The 19,732-nt window shown below is 37.8% G+C and overlaps 1 protein-coding gene across 23 annotated transcripts in view; it reads right to left on the minus strand.

Annotated features, from left to right (window-relative positions):
* CASK (calcium/calmodulin dependent serine protein kinase) overlaps positions 1-19,732 on the minus strand; it is a 374,427-nt gene that overhangs the window by 97,395 nt on the left and 257,300 nt on the right. For 12 of the 23 annotated variants that reach the window (XM_070258202.1, XM_070258197.1, XM_070258194.1 and 9 more), the window contains exons 9-11: positions 19,579-19,662; positions 4,081-4,180; positions 626-643 (exon numbers count right to left, since the gene is read on the minus strand). In XM_070258202.1, the coding sequence (XP_070114303.1) occupies positions 626-643; positions 4,081-4,180; positions 19,579-19,662 (202 nt within the window). The remainder of the gene's footprint in view (positions 1-625; positions 644-4,080; positions 4,181-19,578; positions 19,663-19,732) is intronic. The other 11 variants (XM_070258206.1, XM_014728817.3, XM_001489920.7 and 8 more) reach the window with 1 other exon arrangement.

The raw sequence follows: 19,732 nt of genomic DNA on the forward strand, positions 1-19,732 counted from the left end.
TTCCCTTGTACTTATTTGAGTGTGTGTATGTGTAATTTCTTACATACTTTTTTCTTGAATATTCTCACATACTCAAATTACATTCCTTTGTAATTAAAATCTAGCCATTATATTATTCTTTATAAATGTTCTTCTGATGGTACAAGTTGTCAAGAGACATAAATTCAGGGGTTTATTTCACAGCTCCACATTAATAAACCTAAAATAGAGTCAGTAACAGAGTAATAAAAACTGCTTATAGATTATGTAATTGTCAAAGGAAAATTCACTTACCCTGAAAGTTTTCTTGAAAGCAAAGTATAAAATAAAATGTTACCCTTTCCCCAGAATTAATGTATTTGTGCTTGAAATTCAGATGTGAAATAATATTAAGTACAGTTAAAATTTTAACACTGCCTCTTTTTCCTCTTATGAAAGAAGTGAGAAGTTAATATTATTTGTATAACAACGCCTCAGGAAATCAATATATCCAAGTTTTTATTTTATGATCAGGCAGTGTTAAAATTCATAATTAAACATCTAAACACAAACAGCCAAGGAAAAAGTCAAGCTGATTACGAACCATGCAAAGCCAAACACTTTTGCATAAAAGATAAACCTTAGAGGAAAACAAAGGGGTACCTACTTTCTGCTGCTAGAAGTCCTAGGAGGAAGGCAGCATATGGACAAACAACAAACAGTATGATTTTAGAGCAAGCAGATTATCAAGCCACAGTTGGGCCCAGCAGATGAGCCACAAGAAGCATGGTCCCCCGGTGGAGCCCAAAGTGAGCCCCTGTGTTCCATGAGCACAATCACGGGGACTGTTCAGGATTTCAGTCACCAACGCACTGGGTTCTGATTCTGACTTCTTTGATTTGAAATATGAGAACAGAACATTCCCGCTTTGGATTAGTAAGTAACACAGCAACAATCCACTGTCTATCATAAAATAAAACTTAACAAATTCTAGTGAACGTATAATAAACTAATTTCAATAATCAACGTAGACAAAAATCTCATATAAAAATTGTTTTACAATGTAAACAGCATACCTAAACATTTTAGACTCTTCTTTAGATGACAAATTGGGAAACTGATTTGTTTTAAATTCATTTTTAAATTGTGGTTTTAAATAGAATTTTCGGGGGACCAAAATAAGATCGCCAGCTTTTAATTTTGTCAAGCAAAGTCATTAAAAAAAATCTAACTACCTACCATTTATTATCATTTTATAGAAAGAATACAAAAAGGCATTATCTAAAGATGAACAGCAGACTGCCCATCTCAAGAAAGGGCAGTGGTGACCTTACACGTTTCTCTCTCTAACTCCTCCTTCCCCACCCCCTCACCCCCACTCTACCACAAGCACACGCTCTATGAACACTTTTCTTTTTTCGCCATGGGCCTAGAAGTTTCAGGTAATGATGAAAAGTGTTTTGGTGTCTTGTACTATAAAACAAACCTATGCAAATTTAAACAGAAAGACAGTGGAAAGGATAAGGTTGGGAACTTAAAATAAATGATCAACTTAAAATAAATGAAGAATTTAAGGATTAGAATTAAATAGAGAAGGAGTTAGGCTTGAAGATTAATGGAAATATTTTAAAAAACGAAATAAAAATGAAAATATAGATGTGTTAATTTATGAAAGGGTAAAGCTGTTATGTGAGTCTAGATAAAATATATAACAGGCTTTCTGCAACCAGCCGTACAACTATTACGTTGGCTGCAGAAAAGAAAATTTGTGGCAGATAGCCATTTGATAAATAATGCTGATAATAAGAGTATAATGCCTCCCTTTAAATGGCTTAGTATTAAAAATTAATTTTAGGAACATATTAATAATCCCTGATAGCCATGTGAAGTTTAGGAAAATAGAATTTTCTTCAAAATTTTGTGTTTGACTTCTGAGTATATAAAAATTTTGTCTTCATTTAGGGCAGATGATCAGATATGTACATTGCATAATAATTACTCTGTCTTGCATTTGTAGAAGCTGGACAGTGCCATTTAAAATATTTTAGAGATAGACATTTAGCACATCAAAGATATATATTGCTTACAAGAGCATTAAGATCCAGAAACATTAAAAAAAGACAAAAAAAAAATAGCGTGACTGCAGGAAAGGGAAGCAAGAAGGAATGCTAAATTGTGAACATCTAATTTGAGGGCTTGCAGGCTACCTGCAAGACAGAGTAAGAAATCTTTTTGTTTAAAAAGCAAGTACTGTAATCATAAAATTTTCAACCATATCATTTAGAGATTGTACTGAAAAACAGAAAATATTCGGCAACAAAAATGTACTTAATAGAAAATAAGCATGTCTATAACTACAGACAATTCCTTTCCCTAAAAGGAAAATCCACCTCTTCGTAGAAAGGAACATTTAAGACTAGGCAGAGGCAAACAGTATGGGGCAACATTAAAGATTAGGATTACGAAGCTGTTGCAAGGACCATCCTGCTCTCTAGGCCGATTTCTAAAGATGAAAATGGTATCAGAGATCTTGACCTAAAACCTCTAAATATATTCCAAGTATATGACTATATCACATAGTCACAGTACAACATAAAACCATTAGTGGATCCACTCCCCCTAGACAGCCAATTGTAACCTGAGTGTAAGAAGAGAAGAAAGAGGTTTGAGGTAACAAACAATAACAAAAAGCTACAGGTGGAGGGAATACAATGGACTGGAAGAAAAAGGACAGACATGAAACAGGGAGCACTGGGGAACATACCTATAAACACAACTATGGCCTTGCCTGTCACGTGGTAAGGGCTCTGGATTATTACCAAGTCAGCACAAGAGGAAACAGCAAGGCCTTTCTCTCAGAGTCTCTTCTCTAAGATTCCCATTTCTGAATGTTTTTGGAAATCACCTTCACTCAAAAGAGGAAGATTCACATCCCAATTGGTAAAGGTCAAAACAAGGAACTATATACATGGTGGAATGGGAAACTTGATCCTGTCATGTTGCACAAAGTGGTATGTAAGCACATACCAATTGGTAAGAAACTCTGTATGTGTGTGTGTGTGTGAGCATGTATGTGCACATACATGTATAAAAGAGGAAGGAAGAAGCATAAATACTGACAAACACTCATGGTTCCAACCTAAAAGAAGTATTAGCACCTCCATTTTTCCTATATTTCTAAGTGTGAAGAATAAACAATTCATGCTTTTGGAAGGACCCTGAGCCTTGATTCCAAAGGTAATACATGAATACTGAATGAGCCGGTCCAGGAGTACAAAATTCAAATCACCAGTGCAAAACAAGGTCAACCATATGACAAACACTGAGTGACTCTAAAGAAAGAAGGAAAAAAAGCTGAGGCCAGAGGACATGATGTAGAAGTATATAAAAAAATACACGAGTAAAAATTAAAAACTATAACACACTCATACACGCATTTACATATACATATAAATGGGTCCTATGGATTTTTAGTAAATAATTTTTGAGAATACCTCACTGGTAAGATGGAAATCTGAGCACTTTATACAATAATTTTGTGAACACTAGTGAGTTTTTTTCAGGAGTACCTATAGACATTTCATCAAAATAGGGAACTCTTCTTCTACGTTCTTATCCCTTGAATGCTTATATACATGTGTTATAGACTTTATAAAAAGAGAACTTAATTGGTTTAGAGAGAACTCACAAGACAGCTTTACATTGAAAGATTCAATTAAAAGCAGTGTTGTCCTGAAGTCTGATCTGCTACAGTTGACATGGGGAAAATCTTACATCAGAAGTTTTTGTTGAGGTAGAAGGTAAGCAGAAAGATCCAGAAAGACTGACTATGACATTGGAGTGGATGAAGTGCAATGCTGAGTCTAGAGTGGGGGAAGGGGAAGAAGTATTTCTGAGATAAAAAAAAAAAATGTGAAATGTTGGTTTTGCAGCAGTAGGGGAAAGCAACTCTGCTATTAAAATTAAAAGGAACCAGACACGTGGATGGGATTTGGTTGCTGACAAACTTCCTTAGAATCTCTTGGAGAATCTGACTGAATCACAGAGAAAGTGCATTCACAATGGAAAAGAAAGGATGTAGACACCAAATGATTCACACTGGTGCATGGATGATGCAATTACCTGAGGAGGTAGGGTCTTCGGAGAAATCTGGCAACTCTTCAGGGGGATCCCCGTAGAATGAGTTAAACTTGTGACTTGACACAGCTGCTAGTACTGCACCCTAAAGCAAAGAGATGAAAAATATGCAGTATTAAAACAAATACAAAAATCTAAGAAAGTAAATTAAGCAATGGTTATTTAAGGATTATTCAGAAAGCCAAATATATGGGACATGACAGCTAGAAGAAAGGTAGCTTTTAAACAATTTTGGATTCTTTTAAATAAATCACACGTGCATTTACCAGAATAACACTGTTGGGGATTGTAAGAGTATATGAAACCATTTATGTCTTGAACTCAAACATGTACCACACAATGGAATATTCTGCAGTGATTATAAAATGATGCTGCAGGAGGATGTTTAATGAAACGGAAAGATGCCTGTGATGAATTACATAAAAAAGGTTTTAAAATAATCTATAGTATGACCTCATTTTTGAAAAAATACAAGGTTAATACAGATATAAAAGACTGAACATATACCAAAATATTAATAGTATTAATTATCTCTGGGAAGTAGAAATAAGTCATTTTTCTTTTTTTAATCTTCTTTTCCTCTTTCTTTTTGTTGTTAACAGTGACTAGGTGTTACTCTTGTACAGTATTTCTCAAACAGGCCACACAGCATAATCAACTACACATGGCTCCTTTTTTTATTTTGTGCAGGCAAAGATTCGCCCTGAGCTAACATCTGTTGCCAATCTTCCCCTCTCTCTTTTTTTCTCCCTCCCCAAAGCCTCAGTACATGGTTGTATATCCTAGTTGTAAGTCATTCTAGTTCTTCTATGTGAGCTGCCACCACAGCGTGGCAACTGACAGACAAGTGGTGTGGTTCCATGACTGGGAAGCGAACCCAGGCCACCGAAGTGGTGAGTGACGAACTTTAACCACTAGACCACCGAGTCTGGCTCTACACATGACTTATATCACATGCACAGCCTCTCCTGAGTCCTAGTTGAGTATCACTGTCACATTGAGTGCATGACATTCTTTAGGACAACTGGGTGGAAAAAGGTTGGGAGTTATTGTTTCACTAACAAGAAGAATGATAAAAGTTATTTTGTAAAAGTGTTCAATTCTACGAGTTACCAAGTGTAGGTCAGAATATGTGGGTGTGTTCCTTGGCTCTGCCACTTTCCGGCTGCACGATGCTAGTTGAGTTAATCATTTAACCTCTTGAGGTTTTCTCAAGTTGAGTTAATCATTTAACCTTTTGAGGTTTTCTCATTTGTAAAGTGAGGATATTAAAATTCACATAACTTACCTTACAACACTGTCAAAAGTCATATATGTATATAAAAGTGCTTTGCAAAGTGTAAAGCATTTTGTAAATGCAAATCATTACCAATCCTATTAATATATAGCAAGAACATGAGCAAAGCCTTTTGCTAGTCTAGGTAGAATTGCTCATTTATGTAGTCTAAGTATCAAATCACTTAAGTAGTTTAAGTCTAAAATTTAAATATTGAACTCCTGGATTTTCCTGAAAAGAAAGATAAATCTTTTATGTATATAGGCATTTATTAAATATATGGAAAGATTAATAGAAATACATTTCCACAAGGTTTGTTTTTTGGGGAGGAGGTCATGTAAGGGTTTCTTCCTACAAATATAAGTTGAAAAAGAGATGGACCACAGAAAGGGAAGAGCAAAAAAAATGAGAAGTGATCTTGATGATACCATCCCAGGCAACTCTTTAGATTTCCAAAGGTCCAGGGTTAATGCATGAGAGGTTCTTAAGTGGAATTTTATGGTCAGCTACCACGATGAAAAAACAGTACTGAATGTTGAGTTCTTCTTTCTACAGTAGACGCTTATTTCACTTTAAATATTATGCATGTTCCCTAAAAGCTGGGTGAGAATGGGATTTTTACATATCAAATCACGTATTTCCCATACACTGAAACTAAAATTTTAGAGATGCTTTATTTTTATTTCCAAGTGAAGTTCAATTGAGTTTCTTAATATGTCAATTTTATGTTTCAAGGCTTGTTCTAGCTACTACTGTAGTCAAAGATCTAGAAATATTTATACTAGGAAAGCACTATTTAAAAGAGCTGTGAGAGGTAAATTCTTTTGAAACAATAGTAGCAAGTTTCTGTCTTATGGTTAGCAGTTTATTTAATTCTCTAAACTCAGTGACTGCAAGTGGGTCGCATAGTAAATACAAAGCTATTATGTAAAACTGCACAATGGTTCCAAAACAGTTTATGGATTTATAGAATTTTATTAGAGTTTGAAAGTCCACCTTAGAGATGATTCCTGCAGATGAGGAAACCGAGGTCCAGAGAGGCTTAGCAACCTGTTAAATGTTGCTGCCAACTTAGAATCAAGAGAAGAAAGAACTGAGGTCCTCTGACTACTCTCCCCAGTTGAAAGGTTTTTACTATACCTGGGGTCAAAAGCCTTTTTCTGTAAAGGGCCAGACAGTAAATATTTTAGGCTTGAAAGGCTTATTCTCTCTGCTGCAACTACTCAACTCTGCCATTGTAGTATGAAAGCAGCCATAGCCAAGATGTACATGAATGTACATCACTGTGTTCAAATAAAACTTTATATATGAAAATAGGTGGTGGGCTAGTTATGGTCCCCAGGTCCTAGTTTGCCAACCCCTGTACTATGTTATTGCTATTAAAGAGCCTGTGGGTACAACAACAACATGAAACCAGATCTTACACAAGTAGTTCTTCAAACTTCCCAGTTTAAATCCTCAATAAAGACATTTCCTATCTACTTTAATTTAGGAGGTATACTTTAGTATGTTTTGAGAGTGAAACATAACAATTTTGAGTCAAGAAGACTATTTACAATCTTTTAAGATAACTAATATTAAAGATGCAATTTTCTACTAAGCAAATTAATCTAGAAAGGAGAAGGCAGATTCTAAATTCAAAGAAAAAGAAAACTAATATTAAAACTAATATTAAAACCTAATATTAAAGATGCAATTTTCTACTAAGCAAATTAATCTAGAAAGGAGAAGGCAGATTCTAAATTCAAAGAAAAAGAAAACTACAAGTGATTAACACTTAACTCAATCAAATTATAGTTAATATGTCAAACATCAAAATGGAATGTTCCAGCTAGATGATTCTGTGTTTCATTTAAGGAAGTGCAAAACAAGAAAATGGTTAGCTCAGACTTCTGCTAAGTTAAACTGCTGATTGCACTTAAGGAGGCAACAAAGTTATCAAGTAAGGAACAGGAGAGTTGAACACAGGTGAACTGCCACTTGAAGACAACAGCCAAAAGCCCATACTCCCTTTCTGGATGCCCCCAAACTGAGCTCAGAAATAAGCACCATGAAGTTTGACAGGCACAAGGGCACAAAGGGATATTTTAAAAAGTCTAAATACGAAACACACAAGTATGAGATGTAGAATAATTGACTTTGCATCCAAGTGGCAAGGTAACACCCAGTCATACCGTAATGTACTGAGGGGGCAAAACCCATCACAGGGACATACAAACACAAGTGTGACATAGAATTTGGGAGACAATCATCTCATTAGGATTCAAAACCCTGAACTCAAAGCCCTAAAAAGAGTGGAGAACTTGGAGAGGTTGAGGCTGAAAAGAGACGACTAAAAGGCTAGAAAATTATTTCAAGGTAGAAATGTTAGAAGATGTGAGCTGACTACATGTAAGAATTAGGTCCTAGATGATAATGAGGTGAGATCATTGATTAAATCAGAACTTCTGATCTCTCTCCATATAGTCACAACCAAAGTTATCATTCAGTTTAGTCAGCATAGCCTATACGTATATGATACTCAAAGATAACCTAAACACAGGTCTAAAATCTAAGACTGCGTAACAGTCAGTCAGGATACATGACTAAAGGAGGATGTGTTATCTTCTCTGAAGAAGATGAAAAGTGGGACTTGGAAGTGCAGTAGATATGGCTATATTTAAGAGCAACTGCATGGAAGAGATAGCTTAGGAATCCTTTTGGGTCTTTGTAAAAGTATTTTATAAAGATGGTCTTTTAATGCACATAATAATTTTCAAAAGCTAGATTGCCTAAGTTAGGAACCAACAAACAAATTCTATATTCCAGAACTGGAAATTAATTACTTTGTAAAAATCAACATAGGAAGATCAAAATCACTTCAATTAGTATTTATGTAACTGTTCATACCAGAATAAGTTTTCAGTTTTTTGGTGCCTTTTGAATACCAGATTTACTTTTGAATACCAGATTTACTGCTCTGAGTAGCTGGAGCCCACAACTGCTGCGCTTACTGCCTCTGCACAAACCCTCGCTACAGGAGAGGACTACATGTAAAGGCTGGCTTTCATTAGGGCACAGAGGCCCTTGATAAATCCTTAAATTAGCTCTTGGTGAATTAAGGGAAAGGGGAGGATTGCCAAAAGGCGGCTATTAGAGCTTCCTGGTTGACCTGTCAAAAGGTGCCGCCTAAGTAGGTATCGGCATTACTCTTGGCAGTGCCAAGACTTGGGATCCGGTGCTGTACAGGAGAACTTTCTGTTCTGATGGAAATGTTCTACACCTGTACTGTCCAACATAATAGCCATCAGCCACATGTGGGATTGAGCACTTGAAATGTGGCTAGTGCAACTGAGAAATCAAATTTTAAATTTTATTTAATACTAATTAATTACAACTAAAATTTAAGTAGCCACAATATGGCTCAGAGCTATGGCATGAGATAGTGCACCTCTATAAAGTACTGGAAAATAGCATTCCTAAACAAACTGTTTCTAGTTCTGCAAAGTTCAGGAACCCAAGAGACCAACTGGTAAATCAGAGAAGCATGCAGGTTCCACCTTTGCAATTTGCAAAGTCAATAAAGAAAAACTGGAGAAAGTTATCAGAAATCTCCCTCACTTTCTGTATATACAAGGAATAAATGGTTTTATTCTCTAAATTGAATCACATGGATTCAACTCACTATTTCTTGAACTAATTGCAATAAACTTACCCAAATACAGAACACTGCTTCTATCTAATACAGAATTTCTTAAACATACTTCATCATAGGGAAATTTGCTTTCTAGAAGTAGAAATAATTCATGAAGTGAAGGGGATGATTTCTACAACAAATTCCCTCCTAAGCCTCTTCCCTAGATAGACAGGATTGGACACTCACAGCACCCACCCTAGCCCCTCCCCCCTCCCTCTGCTCAGTAACTCCTTCAAATAGATGGCACCCAGGGTTAGAGCACATACTCGTAGGGCAGAGATTTTCCCAACAGCCTAGATCACAGAGCCTGTCCCACGCATCCTAACATTCAGTTTGGGAAAACATGTTCCTCATATCTAGTCCCATGCTCAGGCCTATGTAGTTTATTAAAGGAAGTATTGTAGCTAGAGGATTTTTAAACTGTAGTGCTAAAATTCTAGAGCCTAGTATGAAATAAAAAGGGGGAAAAAACTCCAACAAATGAAATGTCTGATAACTAAAATGGGGAAAAGAAATTTTCCATTATTATTCACAGACATCAAATAAAATAATGAAAGGAGAGGGGCTGGACCCATGGCCAAGTGGTCAAGTTCGTGCGCTCCGCTTTGGAGGCCCGGGGTTCGCCGGTTTGGATCCTGGGCGCGGACGTGGCACCACTTGTCAGGCCACGCTGAGGCGGCGTCCCACATGCCACAACTGGAAGGACCTACAACTAGCATATACAACTATGTACTGGGGGGCTTTGGGGAGAAGAAGAAGAAAAAAAAGATTGGCAACAGATGTTAGCTCAGGTGCCAATCTTTAAAAAAGAAAAAAATAACAATGAAAGGAGAATAAAAAGAAGTGTGTGATAATTCAAATCACATTCAGGGTTATATTAACTTTTTTTAATCTACAGTTTGAAAGATAAAGTCTTAAAATGATGTTAACGCTTTCTAATTGTTCAATAATTTTTCTCATTAGGGATATGTTGTCTCCTGTGGCCTGCTGAAGATGTTAAATGCCAAAATGAATGTACGAATATGGGAAGAAACAATTTCTGATTGTTGAGTACTGATGCTATTATAATCAATAAAGAGTAATAATCTTGAAAATTCAGCAAAGTAAAATAGTAATGTTTTATATTTTGGCACAAAAAGGTTTCACAAAACTTTCAGAATAAGAAAAAGGTTCAAGCTCAAAAAGAAAACTTACTACCACAAATACATAAACACTTATTCAAATCAGTATAAGCCCTTTGGAGGGCAAGTTATTTATAGATATCAAGTCTTAGGAGTGACGTCAGCATCATGGCAGAGTGAGTTGTTCCCTTTGTCTCTCCCCTCTAAGTTACAACCAGTCAGACATCCTGTGATCGACAAAGGACTCCTGCACAGCACACCAGAACCCTGTGAGTGATGCATGCAGCTATCCTTCTGAAGGTGTGTGGACTGGACCTCTGGGAGGCAGTGGAACTGGGGGAGCAGCCCCTCCCATGCCCCCAGTAGTGGCAATCCAAATACGGATCCTCACACCAGCTGCAGGCCAGCTACTACAGGCTACAAGGGCAAAGATGGCACTCCTGGCTTGGCCCCTGTTCCCCTCAGAGGTGGTGAGTGGCCCACATGTCTTGAGGATTCAGGACACAGAAGGGAGCCGGTGACTCGGCCCCCTTCTTCTCCCCTGGCAGTGGCACTGATCTTTCCAGCAGTGGGGACAGCATCCAAAACGTGAATTTCCCTGGAAGGGGCAGGATGCCCTGATCTGAGGTTTCAGTGCACACCAGCATGTGCCAGTGCTTGTGACCAGAGGCTCAGGCCCCTGCCCCTGGAGCTGTGATGGGTGGCACACAAATCCTGAGGCTTTAGGACACAGAACAGAACTGGCGACCCAGCCTCCTTCCCCTCCCCCAGCAGTGGTGCTGGTCTTTCCAGCAGTGGGGACAACATGCAAGGTGTGAATTTCCCCAGTGGGGGGTGGGGTGCCCTGACCTGAGGATTCAAAGCACACCACCAATGACCAGAGGCTGCATGAACAGCAGTGACACTCACTCGCAGAACGGGCCCTGCTCCCCTGAGGCTGCATGACACAAAATGGAGCTGGTGACCCAGCCCCCTCCTCCTCCTCTGGCAGTAGCACCATACAACTCAACAACAAAAAAATGAACAACTTGATCAAAAAATGGGCAGAGTAGGGGCCAGCCTGGTGGCATAGTGGTTAAGTTCCTGCTCGTTACTTTGGTGGCCTGGGGTTTGCAGGTTCAGATCCCAGGCATGAACCTACACACCACTCATCAAGCCATGCTGTGGCGCCATCCCACATACAAAAAATAGAGGAAGACTGGCAACAGATGTTAGCACAGGGCCAATCTTCCTCACTAAAAACCAAAAACAAATGGGTGGATGACATGAAGACATTTTTCCAAAGATGATATACAGATGGCCAACAGACACATGAAAAGATGGTCAACATCACTAATGATTAGGGAAATACAGATCAAAACTACAGCGAGATATCACCTCACACTCGTCAGAATGGCTATAATTAACAAGACAAGAAATAACAAGTGTTGGAGAGGTTGTGGAGAAAAGGGAACCCTCATACTCTGCTGATGGTAATGCAAATTGGTGCAGCCACTGTGGAAAATAGTATGGGGATTTCTCCAAAAGTTAAAAATAGGAATACAATATGATCCAGCTATTCCACTAATGGGTATTTATCCAAAGAACATGAAATCAATAATTCAAAAAGATATATGCACCCCCATGTTCATCGCAGCATTATTTACAATAGCCAAGATGTGGAAGCAACCCAAGTGCTCATCAACAGATGAATGGTTAAAGAAGATGTGGTATATATACACAATGGAATACTACTCAGCCACAAAAAAGACAAAATTGTGCCATTTGTGACAACATGAATGGACCTTGAAGGTATTATGCTGAATGAAATAAGTCAGACAAAGAAAGACAAATAACATACAATTTCACTCATATGTGGAAGATAAACAAACTCATAGATAAGGAGAACAGATTAGTGGTTACCAGAGGAAAAGGGGGTGGTGGCAGGGTGAAAGGGGTAAAGGGGCACATGTGTACGGTGACAGATAAAAACTGGACTGTCAGTGGTAAACACAATGCAGTCTATACAGAAACTGAAATATAGTGAAGTACACTTGAAATTTACAGAATGTTGTAAGCCAATATGACTGTGATAAGTAAATTAAAAAAATAAAATTAAATTAAGAAGTCACAACAAAAGTCTTAAATATATATATATACTTTGATGCTAACAATTCCAGTAGCAGAGAGCTTATCCTAAGAATATAATCACAGGTATACAAAGGTTTACTAATGAAAATAATAAATGCAGTAGTATTTATGACCATGGAAAACTGGAAGCAACCTCCATCTCCAAAAGCTGACTACATTATGGTATGTACAATATGATGGAATTTTGTAGAACCATTACAATTTGTGCTTTAGAGTAATGACTCAGTACGGTGCACACATCAGAATCACCCATGAGGCTTTTTCAATAAACACACACCCCTCCAACCTCCTGCACACCCGGAGCTGAAGGAGGGGGGAGTGGTCTCTCAGCTGAGTTGAGTGGTGCACTGAGCCACTGTTACTGTGGGAATGTGTTGTATATCCCTCAAGTGTGCTGAAGTGGAAATCAGTATTTAAGGATATATTTCGTCACACGGTATAAAAACAAGCAGGTTATAACATAAAATTAACCATTTTAAAATGTACAATTCAGCAGTATTTAGTACATTCACAATGTTGTGCAAGCACCACTTCTGTCTAGTTCCAAAACATCCTCATCACCCCCCCAAAAATCCCCATACCCACTAAGCAGTCACTACCCAGCACCTGGCAATCACCAATTTGCTTTTGGTTTCTATGGAATTATAGACATGAATACCTATTTTAGATATTGCAAATAAATGGAATCATCCACTATGTGGCCTTTTAGGTCTCTTTTTGCATGTGGATTTCCAATTTTCCCAGCTTCATTTGTTGAAAAGACTATTCCTTCCCCATTGAATTGCCTTGGCACTTTTCTTGAAAATTAACTGACCATAAATGTAAGAGTTTATTCCTGAACTCTCAATTCTGTTCCACTGATCTACATGTCTATCCCTATCCCATACCAATAGCACAGAGTCCTGATAACTGTACCTTTATTGTAAGTGTTGAAATTGGAAAGTATGAGTCTTCTAATTTTGTTTGTTTTTGTTATTCTAGGTCCTTTGCATTTCTGTATAAATTTTAGGATCAGTTTGTCAATTTGTTTTTTTTTTTTTTTTTTGCTGAAGAAGATCCTCCCTGAGGTAACATCTGTTGCCAATCTTCTTCTTTTTTTGCGTGAGGACGATTAGCCCTAAGCTAACATCTGTGCCAATCTTCCTCTACTTTATATGTGGGTCACCACCACAGCATGGCTGACAAGTGGTGTAAGTCCACACCCAGGATCCAAACCTGCAAACCTGGGCTGCTGAACCAGTGGAGTATGCTGAACTTAATCACTACACCATGGGGCTGGGCCCCTGTGCTTAAACTTTGATAGGGATGGTGTTGAATCTATACATCAATTTGGAAAGAACTGCATCTTAACAATATTGAGCCTTCCAACTCATGAACATTAAATGTCTCTCATTTAGATCTTCTTTAATTTCTTTCAACAATGTTAGTTTACAAGTCTTGCACTACTTTTGTCAAATTTATTCTTAAGTATTTAATTCTTTTGAGTTATTGTGAATGGAATTATTTCTTAATTCATTTTAAGATTGTTCATTGCTCATATATAGAAATACACTTCAATTTTGTATACTGATCTTGCATCCTGCAACCTTGCTAAACTTGTCTGTTATTTCTAACAGCTTTTTTGTGGATTCCTTAGGATTTTCCACACACAGGGTCACATCATCAGTAAAGAAACACAGTTTTACTTTCTTGAGGATGTCTTTTACAGGCATACCTCGGAAGTATTGCGGGTTCAGTTCCGGACCACTGCAATAAAGCAAATATCATGATAAAGCAAGTCATACGAATTTTTTTGGCTTCCCAGTGCATGTAAATGTTATGTATACACTATAATGTAGAGTCTATTAAGTGTGCATTATGTCGAAAAAAACAACACACATATCTTAATTAAAAAATACTTTATTGCTAAAAAATGCTAACCATCATATGAGCCTTCATGAGTCATAATCTTTTTGCCGGTGGATGGTCTTGCCTCGACGTTGGTGGCTGCTGGACTGATCTGGGCAGTGGTTGCTGAAGGTTGGGGTGGCTGTGGCAATTTCTGAAAATAAGATAGCAGTGAAGTTTGCCACATCAATTGAGTCTTCCTTTTATGAACAATTTCTCTGAAGCATGTGATGCTGTTTGATAGGATTTTACCCGGAGTAGAACTTCTTTCAAAATTTGAATCAATTCTCTCAAACACTGCCACCACTTTATCAGGTAAGTTTATGTAATATTCTAAATCCTTTGGTGTCATTTCACCAATCTTCACAGCATCTTCACCACGAGTAGATTTCATCTGAAGAAACCACTTTCTTTGCTCATCCATAAGAAGCAAGTCCTCATCCGTTAAAGTTTTATCACGAGATTGAAGCAATTCAGCCACATCTTCAGGCTCCTGTTCTAACGCTAGTTCTCCTGCTAATTCCACCCATACACAGTTACCTCTTTCACTGAAGTCTTGAACCTCTCAATGTCATCCATGAGGGTTGGAATCAACTTCTTCCAAACTCCTGTTAATGTTGATATTTTGATCTCTTCCCATGAATCACGAATGTTCTTAATGGCATCTAGAATGGTGAACCCTTTCCAGAAGGTTTTCAATTTACTGTGCTCAGATCCATCAGAGGAATGGCCGCTATCTACAGTAGCTATAGCCTCAAAAAATATATTTCTTAAATAATAAGATTTGAAAGTGGAAATTACTCTTTGACCCATGGGCTGCAGAATGGATGCTGTGTTAGCAGGCCTGAAAACATCTGTCTCATTGTACATCTCCATCAGCGCTCTTGGGTGACCAGGTGCACTGTCAATGAGCAGTCATATTTTGAAAGCTTTTTTTCTGAGCAGTTGGTCTCAACAGTGGGCTTAAAATATTCAGTAAACCATGTTGTAAACAGATGTGCTGTCAATTCAGGCTTTGTGGTTCCATTTATAGAGCATAGGGAGAGTACATTTAGCATAATTCTTAAGGGGGCCCTAGGATTTTCAAAATGGTAAATGAGCGCTGGCTTCTACTTAAAGTCACCAGGTGCATTAGCCCCTAACAAGAGAGTGAGCCTGTTCTTTGAAGCTTTGAAGCCAGGCATTGACTTCTCTCTAGCTATGAAAGTCCTAGATGGCATCGTCTTCCAATAGAAGGCTGTTTTGTCTACATTGAAAATCTGTTGTTTAGTGTAGATTATTAGTGTAGTTCATTAATTATTTCAGTTAGATCCTCTGGATAACTTGCTGCAGCGTCTACATCAGCACTTGCTGCTTCCCCTTGCACTTTGATGTTACAGAGACGGCTTCTTTCCTTAAATCTCATGAACCAACCTCTGCTAGCTTCAAACTTTTCCTCTGCAGCTTCCTCACCTCTCAGTCTTCACAAAATTGAAGAGGGTTAGGGCCTTGCTCTGGATTAGGTTTTGGCTTAAGCAAATGTTGTGGCTGGTTTGATCTTCTATCCAGACCACTAAAACTTTCTCCACATCAACAATAAGGCTGCTTTGCTTTCTTAAAGTTCATGTATTCACTGGAGTAGCACTTTTAATTTCCTTCAAGAACTTTTCCTTTGCATTCACAACTTGGCTAACTGTTTGGTGCAAGAGGCCTAGCTTTTGACCTATCTTGGCTTTTGACATGCCTTCCTCACTAAGCTTAATCATTTCTAGCTTTTGATTTTTTTTTCTCTCCAAAGCCCCAGTACATAGTTGTATATCCTAGTTGTAAATCCTTCTACTTCTTCTATGTGGGATGCTGCCACAGCATGGCTTGATGAACAGTGTGTAGGTCCATGCCCAGGATTTGAACCTATGAACCGTGGGCCGCCGAAGTGGAGCACTCAAACTTACCCACTACACCACCGGGCCAGCCCCAAGCTTTTGATTTAAAGTGAGAGATGTGTGACTCTTCCTTTCACTTGAACACTTAGAGGCCACTGTAGGGTTATTAATTGGTCTAATTAAATATTAGACCAAATGTCTCAAGGAATAGGGAGGCCCAAGGAGAGGGAGAGAGACAGGGGAATGGCTGGTTGGTGGAGCAGTCAGAACACATACAACATTTATCCATTAAGTTTGCTGCCTTATATGGGCATGGTTCACAGTGCTCCAAAACAATTGCAACAGTAATGTCAAAGATCACAGACCATCATAACAAATATAATAATGAAAAAGTGTGAAATATTGTGAGAATTACCAAAATGTGACAGAGACACGAAATGAGCAAATGCCGTGGGGAAAATGGCGGCTGATAGACTTGCTTAACGCAGGGCTGCCACAAACCTTCAATTTGTAAAAAAAACACCAGCATCTGTGAAGGGCAGTAAAGCAAAGCACAATAAAATGAAGTATTTCTGTATTTTGTTTTCTTCTCCGATTGTATTAGAGGCTGAAAATTTGTATTTTTAATAAGTACCTAGGTGATGCTGATGCTGCTGGTCTGGGGACCACACTTGGAGAGCCATATAATGGATATGACATCAGAGGAAAGTAATGAAAGGGAAGTGAATATTATAATATATCACAAGTATAAGATCTTCTCTTTCTAGATACTGTGAAGGAAAATGATGATCAAAATGGTCAGAAAAGTCTAAGCATAATTTCTTTGGAAGAAATACATAGAGATTATCCAGTGAAATTTTTGGTGGTTTATATATTTTTTAAAAGCCTTTTAAAACCTCAAAGTGTTAATGTCAGTGACAAGAAAAAAGCTAAAATGGTATGGAGTATCTATTTAGGAATTATAGTTGTTTATAAATAGAGCACCAAATCAAAGGTATTAACATCAAAATCATAATAAAACAATAACAACAATAATGTTAATAGCAAATAATGTCTATGGAGCACTTATGACTGCCAGGTACTGTTCTAACTGCTGTAATATACTAATTCATTGAATCCCTATAACCTATGACTTAGCGATTATCATAGCCCCACTTTACAGATGAGGAAATTGCGGCACAGAGAATTTCCATCACTTGTTCCAGGTTACACAGCTAGTAAGTGTCAGAGGCAGTTTTCACCCAAGGCAACGTAGGTCCAGAGCCTACTCTTTCTCATAATGCTCTAACTCCTTCTCTTTCTTCTTGCTACCAACAATAAAAATTTCCTACCTCTGACGAAGTAACAAAAGCAATTTTCTACTGCTGTCTGTGATCTTCCCTTTTAATCACTTCAAAGGGAGTCATAAAAATAAGGTTGCTGCCCACCATTTGAGGAGCTTAAAAACAGTGTCTGGGTAGAAGGATGGGTACCTAGCTGTTCATTTGTGAAAATACGTTGTGTGGTGGGCTCTGAAAGCCAGGGAAGTTGCAATCTCTGTTCTAGAAGCTTGCAGAAGAGGCAGAATGAGGAGAATTAGTTCCTTGGGGAGGGTAGGTCTAACATGCTTTAACCAGGGTGGCTGAATCACTCAAAGGAATACAGTCTTACCAGAAGCTGAAAAAACCTGCTGATGTTCCCAATTCTAGGTTGTTTGGTAGGTCTTGAAACTTTAAATAGCCCTGCAAAGGGATGTGGTAAGTTCCCATGACCCCTCTCTGCTGTGACAGCTTGGCCCTGTCCAAATGAATCTTAGTCACCACTTTGGCTATTTTAGGCCCAAGTCTGATTTTGCGGCACTAGGAGAAAGACAGCAAGTGTTTCTTGTGATGGGGCAAGCCTGAGCCCTGTGGTAACAGGCCTGTACATGGGCAATGAAAGGTTCAACGCCAAACAGGGTAATGTCACATAAGCCAAAGCAGCATCAGAGCTAAAAAGACTTTAGGGAAGAATTGAGAAAGAAGTATAATTAATGGTTTCTTTGGGGAGGAAACTAGCTTCAAAAACGGCTGGCCAAATTTCACTTTGGATAATGAGATTTGCTTCTTTTGTAGGCTACACTGGGTTAGGTGTATATCAAAGCAAAGAAACAGAAGTCTTGGGAAACTGCTTTGGGTACCATCTCAATAATGGCACGTCATTAATAATTATTTTTGCAAAGGACTTTCAAAGCAAATAGAGAAGAGCAGTTTGAACCTCTGACAGCAAAAAGAACTAGAAGAAAGGCTTAAGTGGGGATAAGCATCCCCAAGAATGACATGTTAAAATTTCCATGCCCTATAGTAGCACTGTCCAATAGAACTTCTTGCAATGATGGAAATGTCCTACATCTGCGCTGTCCAATATAGTAGCCACTAGCCACATATGGTTATTGAGCACTTGAAATGTGCTAGTGTGACTGGGGAACTGGCCCTTTAATTTAATTTAATTTTAATTAATTTAAATTTAAATAGCTACATGTGGCTAGTGGCTACCATGTTGGACAGTTCAGCTCTATAGGATAATACCGTGGCCTACATAGTTCCCCCAAAATTCATACAAATGTTCTTATAAATCTAGAGTTGTATACAATCACTCACATATTTCAGGGGTTGAATAATAATGAGTAATATTATTGCAACTTACGACATATTTGAAAATACTTACAAAGAAAAGTTTTATAGTTGGCAGGAATCACACGGCTAAGGAAGACTACTATCCAATCAGCCACTTAGAGGACAGAGTTAAAATTTTTTACAGTAACTGAAAGTAAGTCAAACCTAAGTTAATTTTAAGACCATAATATAATAATTCCCTCTGTTGAGGGGAGGGGGAAAATGCTGTCCCATACAATTTTCGCCCAGTGCTGAAAAGATTCCATTATTTTATGTTGGATCTTTTTCAAAACCTTTTAAAGTCAAATGGGCTCCCCATATAGGGTAATTACCATTTTTTTTGTGGGGTGGAGGATAGGGAGAGTGATAAAAGCAGAAAAGTACGTAGGAAGAATAAAGGAAAGGTGGAAAAGTAATTTGAAAATATTTTCCAGCAGACCAAGGTAGTGGGAATTTTTACTGCTTTGGGATGGTTGTTCAATCCTAATTCCCATTCTAATTTCGTGTTGTTTCCATTAAACTCACATATTTTTGCCAAAATATTTAACTTTGAGAAAATGTGGCCTATGGTCATATTTAACAATCATGGATAATAATAGTAAATTACTATTTTTAAAGTAATTATATCCATGCTATAAATTTTAAAGACAATACAAATCTAAAATATGGTTAATCTTCCATTTATTATAACTTATTACTTAGATTCACACTTAGATACTGCCTTAAATGATTTAAAAAACCAAAATCTTATTGAAATGGTAGTAATTTTTGGAAGTGAAAATTTAGCTAAAAGAAAAACAATGGCCAACACTAGGATATATTTATGGGTACCGAAACAGAATAAAAACATTATCATCAACTGCATCTGTCTGGCTTTTTGCTGATTTCTTTAATTTACCTTTAGTTTCCTCCTTGCATTGAATTTCCTCAGTTGCTCTACTGTTTCTGGAAGATGAATCTTGTAGGCATAACGATCCCGTTCCTATAAAAGAAGAAAGATAATGAACATATACAACCCTTTAAAAAAGTGAAGAAGCGGGCCACCCCCTGTG

Source organism: Equus caballus, chromosome X (genome assembly GCF_041296265.1).
Source record: "Equus caballus isolate H_3958 breed thoroughbred chromosome X, TB-T2T, whole genome shotgun sequence".
Classification (NCBI taxonomy): Eukaryota; Metazoa; Chordata; class Mammalia; order Perissodactyla; family Equidae; genus Equus; species Equus caballus.